Source organism: Salvelinus alpinus, chromosome 14 (genome assembly GCF_045679555.1).
Source record: "Salvelinus alpinus chromosome 14, SLU_Salpinus.1, whole genome shotgun sequence".
NCBI classification, from domain to species: domain Eukaryota; kingdom Metazoa; phylum Chordata; class Actinopteri; order Salmoniformes; family Salmonidae; genus Salvelinus; species Salvelinus alpinus.
In genome coordinates, this window is record NC_092099.1 from 50,574,566 (window position 1) to 50,590,067 (window position 15,502).

At 43.4% G+C, this 15,502-nt stretch overlaps 2 protein-coding genes across 4 annotated transcripts in view; one reads left to right on the top strand and one right to left on the bottom strand.

Moving 5' to 3' along the window:
- LOC139539024 (protein mono-ADP-ribosyltransferase PARP14-like) overlaps nt 1-2,857 on the top strand; it is a 33,163-nt gene extending 30,306 nt beyond the window's left edge. For both annotated transcript variants that reach the window (XM_071341701.1, XM_071341702.1), the window contains exon 26: nt 64-2,857. In XM_071341701.1, coding sequence (XP_071197802.1) covers nt 64-359 — 296 coding nt within the window. In that variant the 3' untranslated portion in view covers nt 360-2,857. The remainder of the gene's footprint in view (nt 1-63) is intronic.
- A 45-nt stretch (nt 2,858-2,902) lies between these two features.
- LOC139539025 (UBX domain-containing protein 4-like) lies at nt 2,903-10,925 on the bottom strand. Of its 2 annotated transcripts, none has more exons than XM_071341704.1 (13): nt 10,554-10,925; nt 9,970-10,072; nt 9,814-9,842; nt 9,473-9,591; nt 7,764-7,929; nt 5,892-6,030; nt 5,762-5,813; nt 5,277-5,429; nt 4,924-5,051; nt 4,676-4,778; nt 4,418-4,549; nt 3,931-4,154; nt 2,903-3,615 (listed from the first exon to the last, which is right to left on the bottom strand). In XM_071341704.1, exons 1-13 carry the CDS (start codon nt 10,633-10,635, stop codon nt 3,477-3,479), a joined length of 1,569 nt encoding a protein of 522 aa, XP_071197805.1. In that variant the 5' UTR covers nt 10,636-10,925; the 3' UTR covers nt 2,903-3,476. The 2 variants fall into 2 exon arrangements, with proteins under 2 accessions (XP_071197805.1, XP_071197804.1); XM_071341703.1 differs by having other exon boundaries at nt 5,277-5,441.
- Nucleotides 10,926-15,502: the final 4,577 nt, after the last annotated feature.

Sequence of the window (15,502 nt, forward strand, 5' to 3'; positions counted from 1 at the left end):
TGAAGATGAAGCCCTCCATTTTCATTCAGTGTTTAATTAACCTTGAATCTGTTTTCCTCTTAGCTACTGCATACGGCGACGGGACTTACTTTGCCAAAGAGATGTGGTACTCGTGCCACGATGCATACTCCAAACCAGATGCCAGTGGGCTGAAGTACATGTACCGTGCCAGGGCGCTGGTGGGTTCACCGTGCCTGGGGGTGCAAGGCATGAAGGAGCCGAACCCCCTGAACCCCGCTGACCTCCGCCTGGGGCTACATGACTGTGCCGTCAATGATCTGCAGAATCCGTTTATCTATGTGGTGTTCTGTGATGCAGGTGCCTATCCAGACTACCTCATCAGCTTCAAGACCATCTGAGAGATGGAAATCTTATTTTAAGGACTGAAACAACAATTAAAAACTTGTCAAATACTTAGGAGGCAAGTAGACCTAATGCCTTAAAGTAGAGTATTGATATTTTCCTAGGTATGAGGCTCTTTAACCAGGTCGAAGGTGGGAAATTCTGCGTTTTAGTTTGGCACAGAGAAGCTGTGACATGTTTAGTTTATTAGAATCCCCATTAGCTACTGCACATGCAGCAGCTACTCTTCCTGGGATCCACATAAAACGTACAAATACATGACAAAGTACAGATAAGAACATAAGATATTAAAATAAGTTATAGTTGAAGTCAGAAGTTTACATACACCTTAGCCAAATACATTTAAACAGTTTTTCACAATTCCTGACATTTAATCGTAGTAAAAATTCCCTGTCTTAGGTCAGTTAGGATCACCACTTTATTTTAAGAATGTGAAATGTCAGAATAATAGTAGAGAATTATTTATTTTAGCTTTTATCACATTCCTAGTGGGTCAGAAGTTTACATGCTACTAAATACTAATTGAGTGTATGGCCTTTAAATTGTTTAACTTGGGTCAAACGTTTCAGGTAGCCTTCCACAAGCTTCCCACATTAAGTTGGGTGAATTTTGGCCCCTTCTTCCTGACAGAGCTGGTGTAACTGAGTCATGTTTGTAGGCCTCCTTGCTCGCACACGCTTTTTCAGTTCTGCCTACAAATTTTCTATGGGATTGAGGTCAGGGCTTTGTGATGGCCACTCCAATACCTTGACTTTGTTGTTCTAAAGCCATTTTGCACAACTTCGGAAGTATGTTTGGGGTCATTGTCCATTTGGAAGACCCATTTGCGACCAAGCTTTAACTTCCTGACCGATGTCTTGAGATGTTGCTTCAATATATCTACATAATTTTCCTACCTCATGATGCCATCTATTTTGTGAAGTGCACCAGTCCCTCCTGCAGCAAAGCACCCCCACATCATGATGCTGCCACCCTCGTGCTTCAAGTTTGGGATGGTGTTCTTCGGCTTGCAAGCATCCCCTTTTTTCCTCCAAACATAACAATGGTCATTATGGCCAAACAGTTCTACTTTTGTTTCATCAGACCAGAGGACATTTCTCCAAAAAGTACGATCTTTGTCCCCATGTGCAGTTGCAAACCGTAGTCTGGCTTTTTTTATGGCGGTTTTGGAGCAGTGGCTTCTTCCTTGCTGAGGGGCCTTATGTCAATATAGTCAGGTTATGTTGATATAGAACTCATTTTTACTGTGGATAGATACTTTTGTACCTGTTTCCTCCAGCATCTTCACAAGGTCCTTTGCTTTTGTTCTGGGATTGATTTGCACATTTCGCACCAAAGTACGTTAATCTCTAGGAGACAGAACGGGTCTCCTTCCTGAGCGGTATGACGGCTGCGTGGTCCCAATACTTGCGTACTATTGTTTGTACAGATGAATGTGGTACCTTCAGGTGTTTGGAAATTGCTCCCAAGGATGAACCAGACTGGTGGCGGTCTAAAAAAAAATCTGAGGTCTTGACTGATTTCTTTTGATTTTCCCATGATTTCAAGCAAAGAGGCACTGAGTTTGAAGGTAGGTTTTGAAATACATCCACAGGTACACCTTCAATTGACTCAAATGATGTCAATTAGCCTATCAGAAGCTTCTAAAGCCATGACATAATCTGGAATTTTCCAAGCTGTTTATAGGCAGTCAATTTAGTGTATGTAAACTTCTGACCCACTGGAATTGTGATAGTGAAATAATCTGTGGACAATTGTGTCATGAAAAAAGTAGATGTCCTAACCGACTTGCCAAAACTATAGTTTGTTAATAAGAAATGTGTGGAGTGGTTGAAAAACAAGTTTTAATGACTCCAAACTAAGGGTATGTAAACTTCCGACTTCAACTGTATATATAGAGAAGACAGACAACAAAAATACTATTCTTGTATACAGCCTCAATGGCTATGTGTAGTTTGTTTTTTAAGTTATCATGACAATGCTAGCTGAGTCGTTCCACCAATTCAGTGCCTTTTGAGAAGTGTAACGTCACCTAATTTTAACATGATCATAAGAGCACATGCATGTTCAATTTTTTTTTGCTCCCCATTTCAAGGGGTTAAATAAAAGACTATAGTAATCTTAAATCAGCCATGAAAATGGAAGCTTGTGTTCAACGGAGGGGCAATTGAATGCAAGCTTACATTTCTAGCCAGTCTCTGGGTAACAGGGTAGACGTGTTATGCTCGACCTGCTCAGTTTTCTACCAGAAAGGACCTAAAACAGAACCAGCTCACCTGATTTGACTGTTTCTTTTGAAAATAAATAGTTTGACCATATTAAAACGAGAGTTCCGATAACAGGGTGACCTTAAAATTAGGGACAGACGTAAATTAATCACTATCCTGTGATATATACACACAACTTTAGGTCATAATTACCATTTTATAAAGCAAGAATCTCAAATCAATTGTATTTTGCACATCTGAACCAATAAAGACCTGATTGTTTCACAGCTCATTAATGACATTGCAAACCAAAAAAAGTATTACGGTAAGGCTTGATTTATGATTGTTTATTGAAAAACATGTATTTTTATTCCCATAGTTAAATGAGAGCAGTACAGTGGTTTCCCATGTTCAACTGGTAGTAGAAACACATTCTACTAACGAGGGAGGTAGTCTATACCAAGGGGCCACAGCCTTGGTTAAACACTGCTACACACACAGCCCCCTCTGCCAGACCAGAGGCCTCATATCATACATCATTAAACAGCGTTTTATCTGGTTATTGAATGTTAAATAAAACACAAAAGTTCTCATTTAGACAAGGCCATCAATCAACACCTGTCTCAGCCCTTCATCATACAGTAGACATGTCAGGATACTGAAGGTCCCCCCCAGGCTGGTTGTATTCTGTAAGAGGCTGAATGAATCAAGTAACAGTTTCAACACAAAGGGGGTCTTCTCTGTTCAAGCCCAACGGTCAGGAGGTAAACTTGATTACATCTACCCATGCAGGGAAGGAGCAGAGTACAGGCTTAGACAAGATAAACATAAAACAAACAGCCCTAATATTAGCAGGAGGGGGGGAAAGGGAGAGATGGGAGGAGGGAGGGCGAGAGTGTTATTGCACTACATCTGCTGGGTAGAGTTTCCGTTCCAAGTGTTATTTTCATCCTCACTGTCCTGGTGATTCCGTAGCCTGTGGATTTTGCCGTCTCGTTTGAAGTCTACTGGTTGCTTCTCCAGTGTGCGTTTGCGAAGGGTTTCTCTGAAGATGTGAAACAAACCAATTAGGCTTTAGAACACCCAATCTTACACAACCACACTATTCAATCAAACCCCGAGATTCATTCTCAGAATTCTTTGCCCTCTGGCTACAACAACAAAGCATGTTTGTGTTATGACCTCTGATAATGATTACCCTGGACGAGTCTAACCATTCCATTACAATGTAATTGTACATTGTAGCAATCGGGCAAAGTCTTGTCACCTGAACTCCTAACCATAATGTACCATCACAACAATCTCAGCTACTCCTAAACATAAGAGTGTACATCGAAGAGCCTGCTGGATGGGGCCTCACCTCTTCGGTTCAGCAGATGAGGAGGAACCAGAGCCTGAGTTAGTGTTGGGCTGCTGGGCTGGGCCTCTGGGGCCTGCTGCTCCGGGGGTGGGGGGGCTGGTGAAGAGGAAGCCGCTCAGGAACCTCCACACAGCCAGCAGGGGGTAGAGGATGGTACCCAACACAGCCCAGATACCCCCTCCAGAGGACGACTGCACCACCGTGTTATTGGGCCGTCCTGTTTGCTGGAAGCGGTTAGGAAGGATATAAAACACATTATACTCAGTGTAGTCATTTTAACAGGGAAAACAAGCAAAAAGTCCCTAAAACAAACATGGGAAACTAGACCAATGTACACAAAGAAACCTAAACCTTACATAAAGTCAACCATACATGCATGGTCGAGGACTACATCTAACTGTGCAGTGATACTATGACACTGTCTTGTTGTGAATTCACAAATGACAAAGTGGAAAATGGGAGATGTATTTGGTTACCAGGCACTCACAGGCAGCAGGACTATGGAGGCACCGGGAGTCAGCTCCAACTCCAGTAGAGTCTTTCCCAGGTCGTCAGCCGTAAACTCCCTGCGAGGGAACATAGTCGCCAGGGAGAAGTTGCCATACCGATTTCCCACTTCCTGAAAGGAGAAATACAAACTCTTTTGTGACAGCCGGCATGATGATATTTAATATCATATTCCACCAGAGAGAATGAACATGTTCTTAATATTCACTTGTCTAACTTGAGTTGGGACAAGTCTTACATTGACAGCAAACTGCCGAGCCTCATTCAGTCTGGCCTCTGAGGAGAACTGCCTGGTGAAGAAAGAACCATCTGGGAGACGGAACTGTATTCTTGCTATGGCGCTGGAGGAAAATAACACAGTTTTTAAAATGTTATTCTATAATTAAATTAGTGGTGACATACAACATAGAACTTCTTGGGTGTAAAAAAAAAATTACTGTTTAAAGTGAATCTACATTTTCTCCTGTGACTAAAGTAGCTTTATACCTCCTCTCCCTGTGTGCGATCTCCTTCTTGGCCTCTGCCTCTGCTTGTCTGGCCTGCAGTGCTGCCAGCCGGGCTGCCTCCACCTCCTCCTGGTTACTGGCATAGCGGGCAGCTCTGTCAGCACGGTCCTGTGGGGACAAACTTGCATCAGCCAGCCACTATACTCATTCCACACCACCACAACAAACAATGTCTATTTCATCACCAAACCCTGCAGTGTTCACTCAGGCCACTAGAGGGAGTTATTAATGAGTGAAAGTTTAATCAGAGAGGCCCAACAAGGGATTATTATTTTAGTTCAAAGTCTGGTGGGTTTTGAAGCTGAGGGGTGAGAGTTTGATGCATTTGTTTACCAGGGCGATCTGTGCTTTGACACGCTCCCTGGCAGCCTTCTCCTCTGCCTTCTCTCTGCTCCTCTCATCCATAATGCGCTTGGTCTTCTCATCCTCGTTCTTCCTCTTGAAGTCCAGCATCTCCTTCCCCATCTTCCTTCTCTCCATCTCCTTCTTTATTTCGCCCTGACCATCATCACACAGAAATAGATACAGGCGCACACAAGTATCAATAGGCCATCCATTCTATGTATACACATTTAGATTAGCCAAAATGTGCATTTTATAGTATTAAAAGAGCAGTATGGGCCACCAGCAGAGGTGTCAGTAGAGGAGGTGCCAGTAGGGGACATCAGCAAGGTGTCAGTAGGGTACACCAGCGGAGGTGTCAGTTGGGACACTAGAGGAGGTGTCAGTTGGGGAGGTGTCAGTAGGGGACACCAGCGGAGGTGTCAGTAGGGGGGGGTGTCAGTAGGGGACACCAGCGAGGTGTCAGTATTCTTTACCTCCTCATCTTTCTTTTTCTGATCCCGTCTCTCCTCCAGTTTCTTTGTTAACCTACAGAAAGGAAGGTTTCAAAAGATAAAGCATATTTCAACCCTCCATCCCTGCTCCTCTGTTGTGTGTCCTTCCTACCTCTCCACCTTAGCATCAAGGCCCCTGTCAGGCTGAGAGCTGGTTGATGCGTCGTCTGACAATGCGCTCCTGTCTTTCCCGGGGGTGACGACCACTGAGGCTGATGCTCCACCTTCCTCTGCTGCCCTGGACAGGGATTCTGAGCAGAACCACAAGTGGATTACAGAAATCATTATCAGTGCGTGTTTCTCAATATGCATACAACCGTGCTCGATGCGCGGCGTGCATTCCTCGACACCGTTCTTTTGAGTATGGTTCTTGTGAGGACGAGTGTGGAGAATATTTTTTACATGGTTGTTTCAGATTTAAGTGCATAGTTTCAGTTGAAGCTTGCATTGATGCATACTTCAAAATATGTACAAACGGAGTACGCATTCAAGAAGTGCCCTCCGTGCTCCGTTTTGCATACTTTGATTTGAATCCATACTCCAACACTCCCGTGCTTGGAGCACGTCAGCATACATTTTGAGAAACACCAAGTGTATCAATTAACAGCAATCATGTCAGTGTCTCTATTTAAGTCTACACATTGTTGTTCATATCAACAGGACACTATATACAAAGGTATGGGGACACCCCTTCAAATGAGTGGATTCGGCTATTTCAGCCACACCTGATGCTGACAGGTGTATAAAATCGAGCACACAGCCATGCCATCTCCATAGACAAACGTTGGCAGTAGAATGGTCTTACTGAAGAGCTCAGTGACTTTCAACATGGCACTGTCATAGGAGGCCTCCTTCCAACAAGTCAGTTCATCAAATCTCTGCCCTGCTAGAGCTGCCCCGGTCAACTCTAAGTGGTGTTATTATGAAGTAGAAACGGCTCAGCCGCGAAGTGGTAGGCCACACAAGCTCACAGAACTGGACCGCCGAGTGCTGAAACGCATAGCATATAAAAATCATCTGTCCTCGGTTGCAACACTCACTACCAAGTTCCAAACTGCCCCTGGAAGCAACGTCAGCACAAGTCTTCGTCAGGAGCTTCATGAAATGGGTTTCCATGGCCGAGCACAAGCCTAAGATCATCATGTGCAATGCCGAGCCTCGGCTAGAGTGGTGTAAATCACGCCGCCATTGGACTCTGGAGCAGTGAAAACGCACTCTCTGGATTGATGAATCACGTTTCAGCATCTGGCAGTCCGACAGAAGAATCTGGGTTTGGCAGATGTCAGGAGAACGCTACCTGCCCCAATGCATAGTGCCAACTGTAAAGTTTGGTGGAGGAGGAATAATGGTCTGGGGCTGTTTTTCATGGTTCGGGCTAGGCCCCTTAGTTCCAGTGAAGGGGAATCTTAATGCTACAGCATACAATTAAATTCCAGACGATTCTGTGCTTCCAACTTTTTGGCAAGAGTTTGGGGAAGGCCCTTTCCTGTTTCAGCATGACAATGTCCCCTGCACAAAGCGAGGTCCATACAGCAATGGTTTGTCAAGATCCGTGTGGAAGAACTTGACTGGCCTGCACAGAGGCCTGACCTCAACCCCATCAAACACCTTCGGTATGAATTGTTACGCCGACTGCGAGCCAGGCTTAATCGCCCAACACCAGTGCCCGACCTCACGAATACTCGTGGCTGAATGGAAGCAAGTCCCTGCAGCAATGTTCCATCATATAGTGGAAGAGTGAAGGCTGTTATAGGAGCAAAGGGGGGGCCCAACTCCATATTAATGCCCATGATTTTGGAATGAGATGTTCGACGAGCAGCTGTCCACATAATTTTAGTCATGTAGCGTATCTAGTAACACACACAGAATCACATTTCTGTATAGCGCAACTGCTCGTATTTTGTTGCATTGTTATGCAGCAAAACGACAGTGGTGAACCATAATTAATCAGCATCGTCCACGGTGGTCTGAGACACAAACACACCTTTAGATGTGGATGGCGCTGCAGGTGGTGCGTGGCTGGGCTGGAGCTCCAGTGGGGGTGAGGGGGGCTGTGCTGGGGCTGGCTCTGAGGCTACCCTGGCTGGTGGGCAAGCCTCCACGGGAGTCCCTGCTTCCGCTCCCTCGCCTGCCATCTGCTGGGCGTGCATCTGTAAGGCACAAGAGATGCATGTTCAGTGTGACACCCTCAGTGCTCTTGGAAACAATTTACTGTTATTATTTGTCTTTTCTATTTAACTTGTTATGGCTGCAGGGGGCGTATTGAAAAACTGGAAAATGTGCAAATTTTCAAACGGCCTCTTAATCAATTTTTGCTCTTACAATATGCATATTGTTATTACTATTGGATAGAAAACAGTCTCTAGTTTCTAAAACTGTTTTAATTATTTCTCTAAGTGGAACAGAACTATTTTTACAGTCCATTTCCTATCCGGAAGTGAGATTTCCAAAATCGATGTCGCTCTTCGAGCCCTTGTCTATAAAAGGGCATGTCACTTAGGACTGTAGAAACACGTCATACGCCTTCCTCTGGGTGTCATGCGGAAGTGAGAGTTGAAATCAGTTGATTATCTCGTCCTGTATTTGAACACAGCCTCTTTGAGTGAGTATTGCGCAGTTTATTTTTCTTTCTGGGCGCGAAGTAGCACCTGGACTCGGCTCCTGGAAAACACTCTGTAAAGGTGAATATGATCTCTGGCTTAGATTTTATTTGATACATGTCACAATATCATCCTAAAGTATGTTATTTCAATATAGTTTAATTATATTATTGAAATGTTTTCTGGACTTTAGACGTGATGCGACGCAATAATTTTTTCAAGATGGAGAGGTTAGCGTCGCACTGCCAGTGTGCTTGCTAATTCAAGAGGGAAATTGTTCGTTCTGGATCGAAATAAAGACGTTTCTGAACAAAGGACCCCTTGGAGAACATTCTGATGGAAGATCCACAAAGATAAGGACCCAATTTGGGATGCTTTTTCATATATCTGTCGAACTGTGCTAACGCTACCGTTTGACTAGAATCAATGTTGCTGTGTGCTAGCTATTGTAGTAAGCTAATATAACGATATATTGTGTTTTCGCTGTAAAACACTTCAACAATCGGAAATATTGTCTGTATTCACAAGATATTTGTCTTTCATTAGCTATCCACCATATATTTGTCTGAAATGTTTTATGATGAGTAATTAGGTAGTTGACGTTGGTGTCTATTTTCTCTGGCTACTCCCGTGCGATTTCTGACTGTAGCTATGATGGTAGCAGTAATGTAAAACTGATTTATAGCTAAAATATGCAATTTTTTTGAACAAAACATAGATTTATTGTGTAACATGTTATAGGACTGTCATGAGGTAGTTTTTTCTAGGTTATTTAGGTTGGTTCTAGGTTAGTTAGGTTGGCTTGTGCATGCTACTTGCATCCTACTTGTGCTGTGAAAAATGTCTGTCCTCTTTTTTATTTGGTGGTGAGCTAACATAAATATATGTGGTGTTTTCTCTGTAAAACATTTAAAAAATCGGACATGTTGGCTGGATTGAGAAGATGTTTATCTTTCAAATGCTGTATTGGACTTGTTAATGTGTGAAAGTTAAATATTTAAAAAAAAATAGATTTTGAATTTCGCATTTGAGCTGGATGTTGTCATAGGTGTACCGGTGTCGGGCTGCAGCCATAACAGGTTTTAAGTCTTACCTGTTTGACTTTGTCGATTCTTTTCATGAGTTCCTCTGCAGAGACACTCCCAGCAACAACTTCCAGGGGGATTCCATTCTCTCCGATAAAGAAACTGGACGGGATGCACACCACCGGGTCTTCAAGGGGAAGTTAAGGGCAAACAAACATAATAATAATAACAATAATAAAAGGGATTGGACTTGATTGCATAGTCTAGAATATGTCTGAAAGAATATGGTTGGTGAATAATCACAGGTATTAGAAGAGATGCAACATCTTCTACACAAAATAATGACTCAGGGATGAGAAACACAACAGTCCAAATATAGGGGTAATAAAAACCCTTTGGAGAAGGATACAGATTTGAGAGAACTGAGAGCATGTCTCGCTAGAAGAAAAAAAAATTAAACATAAGACATAACATTTATGTTAGTATTACAAACGTCATTTGAAAATAATGTAAGGAATCAGTGTGTATCATATCCACACAAGTGTAGGATTGCATTATAGGCTACCTCTTGGCATCCACCTTGATTGCGACACAGCAGTTATGGGAGACCTCGGCCACTCTGTCGTCCTCCCAACTGGACATCATTTGTGCTGACACCTCATCGTCGCCTGGTAGAAGACAATAGTGTCAGAAGTGGTTTTAATTCGCATCACACGCACTGCCCACAAGACAAGTATGTTGGTGATGACAGTCGCTGGTTCTACTGAAATTAGGCAAGGAACGAACGGTGAATAATGACGAGCCAAACGCTATCTATGTTTCTGTTGTATGTAAACAAACGGGTCAGCAAGCTAGCCAGACAGTTTGGTTGTCATTAGCGGCTAGAACTAACCAGTTAACTAAACTAACAATTAACTAACTAGCTAAATCGTATTATTTAACGTTAGCTGATATTTGACAGCTGTCATTCCTTTCCGTTTCGACCCGTTGGCTAACGTTACGTCATGTTGTTGATATTCATAGCTAGTTTACTGACAATGACAGAGCTCGTTTGGTCTCAGTTTTCTAGCTACATTAGCGAATCATTCAACTCAACTGGTTTGCTAGCAAATCTGCGCTAGCAAGCTACCGCAATCTACAAAACAATACCTGTTATTACGACGGCGAAGATGGAGCTCTGTTCTTTGGCGGAGATGATGGCTGCTGGAATAGAGCCTTCAAACCAAAGCATTTTAATAAAATGCGTTGGCTTTTTCTGTTTTGTAATGCTGTCCAGTCGTTTCTATTCTGAAAGTAATAGAAACTGTGCTAGAACGTTCAATCTCATCGCTGAACTAAATTAGCATGGGTGTAGTAGTCCATACGCACGAACGCTTGCTTATGGGATTTGTAGTCCACAATTATGTCAACCGATTAACAGCAGATAGCGCTGTGGTATTGATTAAATATTTGTTGCAGATAACTAGAAAGAGTTGTGAATGTGATTAACGAGACCCTCTGAAAAACCAACGGGTGTGGTAGCTAAGAAAGCATAATAAATATATGTGATGAGTTATGAGAACTAGAACATTGCATTTGATTAACGTGCTAATAGATCGGCCTCCACTACATTACTTTGTAATGCCAAATTAAAATATAATCTGTAGCCTCAAGGGTTGAATAACATTGTACTATTTGTATTCTAGCCCTTTATGGAAGTATTTTTATTTCACAAGGCAAATAGCCACGTCTATTTTAGCATGTCAAACATCCCAGTGCTTTTTATATAGATTATTTCCCCTCACTCTAATAGTACTCCTAACTAGAGCCCCGATAGCGATACAATGCAGTCTGAAAGTATTTAGACTCCTCAACTTTTTCTATTTATTCACGTTACAGCCCTATTTTAAAATCCTCAATCTACACAAAATACCCCATCATGACAACACGAAAACAGTTTTTGTAGAGCGGCCAGACGGAAGTCACTCCTCAGTAAAAGGCACGACAGCCGGCTTGGAGTGACTCAGACCATGAGAAACAAGATTCTCTGGTCTGATGAAACCAAGATTGAACTCTTTGGCCTGAATGCCAAGCGTCACGTCTGGAGGAAACCTGGCACCATCCCTAGGGTGAAGCATGGTGCTGGCAGCATTATGCTCTGGGAATGTTTTTCAGCGGCAGGAACTGGGAGACTAGTCATGATCGACAGAAAGATGAAAGAGAGCAAAGTACAGGGAGATCCTTGATGAAAACCTGTTCCAGAGTGCTCAGGACCTCAGACTGGGGCGAAGGTTCACCTTCCAACAGGACAACGACCCTAAGTACACAGCCAAGACAATACAGGAGTGGATGCAGGACAAGTCTCTGAATGTCCTTGAGTGGCCCAGGCAGAGCCTGGACTTGAACCCAATCGAACATCTCTGTAGAGACCTGAACATAGCTCTGCAGTGAAGAATGGGAGAAAATCCCCAAATACAGGTGTGCCAAGTTTGTAGCGTCATAGCATAAAAGATTTGAGGCTGTAATCTCTGCCTAAAGTGCTTCAACAAAGTAATGAGTAAAGAGTCTGAATATGTAAATGTGATATTACAGTTGAAGTCGGAAGTTTACATACACTTAGATTGGAGTCATTAAACTCGTTTTTCAACCACTCCACAAATTTCTTGTTAACAAACTATAGTTTTGGCAAGTCAGTTAGGACATTACTTTGTGCATGACACAAGTATTTATTCTAACAATTGTTTAGACAGATTATTTCACTTAATCACAATTCCAATGGGTCAGAAGTTTACATACACTTTTTTTTATTTCACCTTTATTTAACCAGGATGGCCAGTTGAGAACAAGTTCTCATTTACAACTGCGACCTGGCCAAGATAAAGCAAAGCAGTGCAACAAAAAACAGCACAGAGTTACCCATAGGATAAACAAAAGTACAGTCAATAACACAATAGAGAAATCTATATACAGTGTGTGCAAATGGAGTAAGGAGGGGAGGCAATAAATAGGCCATAGTAGCGAAGCAATTACAAATTAGAAAATTAACACTGAAGTGATAGATGTGCCGATGATGATGTGCAAGTCGAAATACTGGTGTGCAAAAAAGTAAATAAAAACAATATGGGGATATGGTAGGTAGTTGGGTGGGCTATTTACAGATGGGCTGTGTACAGCTGCAGCGATCAGTAAGCTGCTCAGATAGCTGATGCTTAAAGTTAGTGAGGGAGATATAAGTCTCCAACTTCAGCGATTTTTGCAATTTGTTCCAGTCATTGGCAGCAGAGAACTGGAAGGAAAGGCGGCCAAAGTGGGTGTTGGCTTTGGGGATGACTAGTGAGATATACCTGCTGGAGCGCGTGCTACGAGTGGGTGTTGTTATGGTGACCAGTGAGCTGAGATAAGGCGGAGCTTTACCTAGCAAAGACTTATAGATGACCTGGACGAGTATGTAGCGAGGGCCAGCCGACGAGAGCGTACAGGTCGCAGTGGTGGGTGCTATATGGGGCTTTGGTGACAAAACGGATGGCACTGTGATAGACTGCATCCAGTTTGCTGAGTAGAGTGTTGGAGGCTATTTTGTAAATGACATCGCCGAAGTCGAGGATCGGTAGGATAGTCAGTTTTACGAGGGTATGTTTGGCAGCGTGAGTGAAGGAGGCTTTGTTGCAAAAAGGAAGCTAGATTTAATTTTGGATTGGAGATGCTTAATATGAGTCTGGAAGGAGAGTTTACAGTCTAACCAGACACCTAGCTATTTGAAGTTGTCCACATATTCTATGTCAGAACCGTCCAGAGTAGTGATGCTAGTCGGGCTGGCGGGTGCGGCAGCGATCGGTTGAAGAGCATGCATTTAGTTTTACTAGCGTTTAAGAGCAGTCGGAGGCCACGGAAGGAGTGTTGTATGGCATTGAAGCTCGTTTGGAGGTTTGTTAACAGTGTCCAAAGAAGGGCCAGATGTATACAGAATGGTGTCGTCTGCGTGGAGGTGAATCAAGGAATCACCTGCAGCAAGAGCGACATCATTGATATATACAGAGGAAAGAGTCAGCCCGAGAATTGAACCCGGTGGTACCCCCATAGAGCCTGCCAGAGGTCCGGACAACAGGCCCTCCAATTTGATACACTGAACTCTGAGAAGTAGTTGATGAACCAGGTGAGGCAGTCATTTGAGAAATCAAGGCTGTTGAGTCTGCCGATAAGAATACGGTGATTGACAGAGTCGAAAGCCTTGGCCAGGTCGATGAAGACGGCTGCACAGTACTGTCTTTTATTGATGGCGGTTATGATATTGTTTAGTACCTTGAGCGTGGCTGAGGTACACCCGTGACCAGCTCGGAAACCGGATTGCACAGCGGAGAAGGTACGTGGGATTCGAAATGGTCAGTGATCTGTTTGTTAACAGATTAACTATTCGATGCTAGTGCAGTACGCCACAGGATGTTTTTGTGCTGGTCAAGGGCAGTCAGATCTGGAGTGAACCAAGAGCTATATCTGTTCTTAGTTCTAAATATTTTGAAAGGGGCATGCTTATTTAAGATGGTGAGGAAATTACTTTTAAAGAACAACCAAGCATCTTCAACTGACCGGATGAGGTCAATATCCTTCCAGGATACCCGGGCCAGGTTGATTAGAAAGGCCTGCTCGCAGAAGTGTTTTAGGGTGCGTTTGACAGTGATGAGGGGTGGTCGTTTGACCGCGGACCCATAACGGATGCAGGCAATGAGGCAGTGATCGCTGAGATCCTGATTGAAAACAGCAGAGGTGTATTTGGAGGGTAAGTTGGTCAGGATAATATCTATGAGGGTGCCCATGTTTACGGATTTAGGGTGGTACCTGGTGGGTTCCTTGATGATTCGTGTGAGATTGAGGGCATCTAGCTTAGATTGTAGGACGGCCGGGGTGTTAAGCATGTCCCAGTTTAGGTCACCACACTAAGTTGACTGTGCCTTTAAACAACTTGGAAAATTCCAGAAAATGATGTCATGGCTTTAGAAGCTTCTGATAGTCTAATTGACATCATTTGAGTCAATTGGAGGTGTACCAGTGGATGTATTTCAAGGCCTGCCTTCAAACTCAGTGCCTCTTTGCTTGACATCATGGGAAAATCAAAAGAAATCAGCCAAGATCTCAGAAAAACATTGTAGACCACCAGTCTGGTTCATCCTTGGGAGCAATTTCCAAACGCCTGAAGGTACCATGTTCATCTGCACCAACAATAGTACGCAAGTATCAACACCATGGGACCACGCAGCCGTCATACTGCTCAGGAAGGAGACGCATTCTGTCTCCTGGAAATTAATGTACTTGTGTGAAAAGTGCAAATCAATCCCAGAACAAAAGCAAAGGATCTTGTGAAGATGCTGGAGGAAACAGGTACAAAAGTGTCTATATCCACAGTAAAACGAGTCCTATATCGACATAACCTGAAAGGCTGCTCAGCAAGGAAGAAGCCACTGCTCCAAAACCGCCATAAAAAAGCCAGACTACGGTTTGCAACTGCACATGGGGACAAAGATCGTACTTTTTGGAGAAATGTCCTCTGGTCTGATGAAACAAAAATATAACTGTTTGGGCATAATGACCATCGTTATATTTGGAGGAAAAAGTGGGAGGCTTGCAAGCCGAAGAACACCATCCCAACCGTGAAGCACGTGGGTGGCAGCATCATGTTGTGGGGGTGCTTTGCTGCAGGAGAAACTGGTGCACTTCACAAAATAGATGGCATCATGAGGGAGGAAAAGTATGTGGATATATTGAAGCAACATCTCAAGACATCAGTCAAGAAGTTAAACCTTGGTTGCAAATGGGTCTTCCAAATGGACAATGACCCAAAGCATACTTCCAAAGTTGTGGCAAGATGGCTTAAGGACAGCAAAGTCAAGGTATTGGAGTGGCCATCACAAAGCCCTGACCTCAATCCTATAGAAAATGTGTGGGCAGAACTGAAAAAGCGTGTGCGAGCAAGGAGGCCTACAAACCTGACTCAGTTACACCAGCTCTGTAAGGAGGAATGGGCCAAAATTCACCCAACTTATTGTGGGAAGCTTGTGGAAGGCCAAGTTAAACCATTTAAAGGCAATGCTACCAAATACTAATTGAGTGTATGTAAACTTCTGACC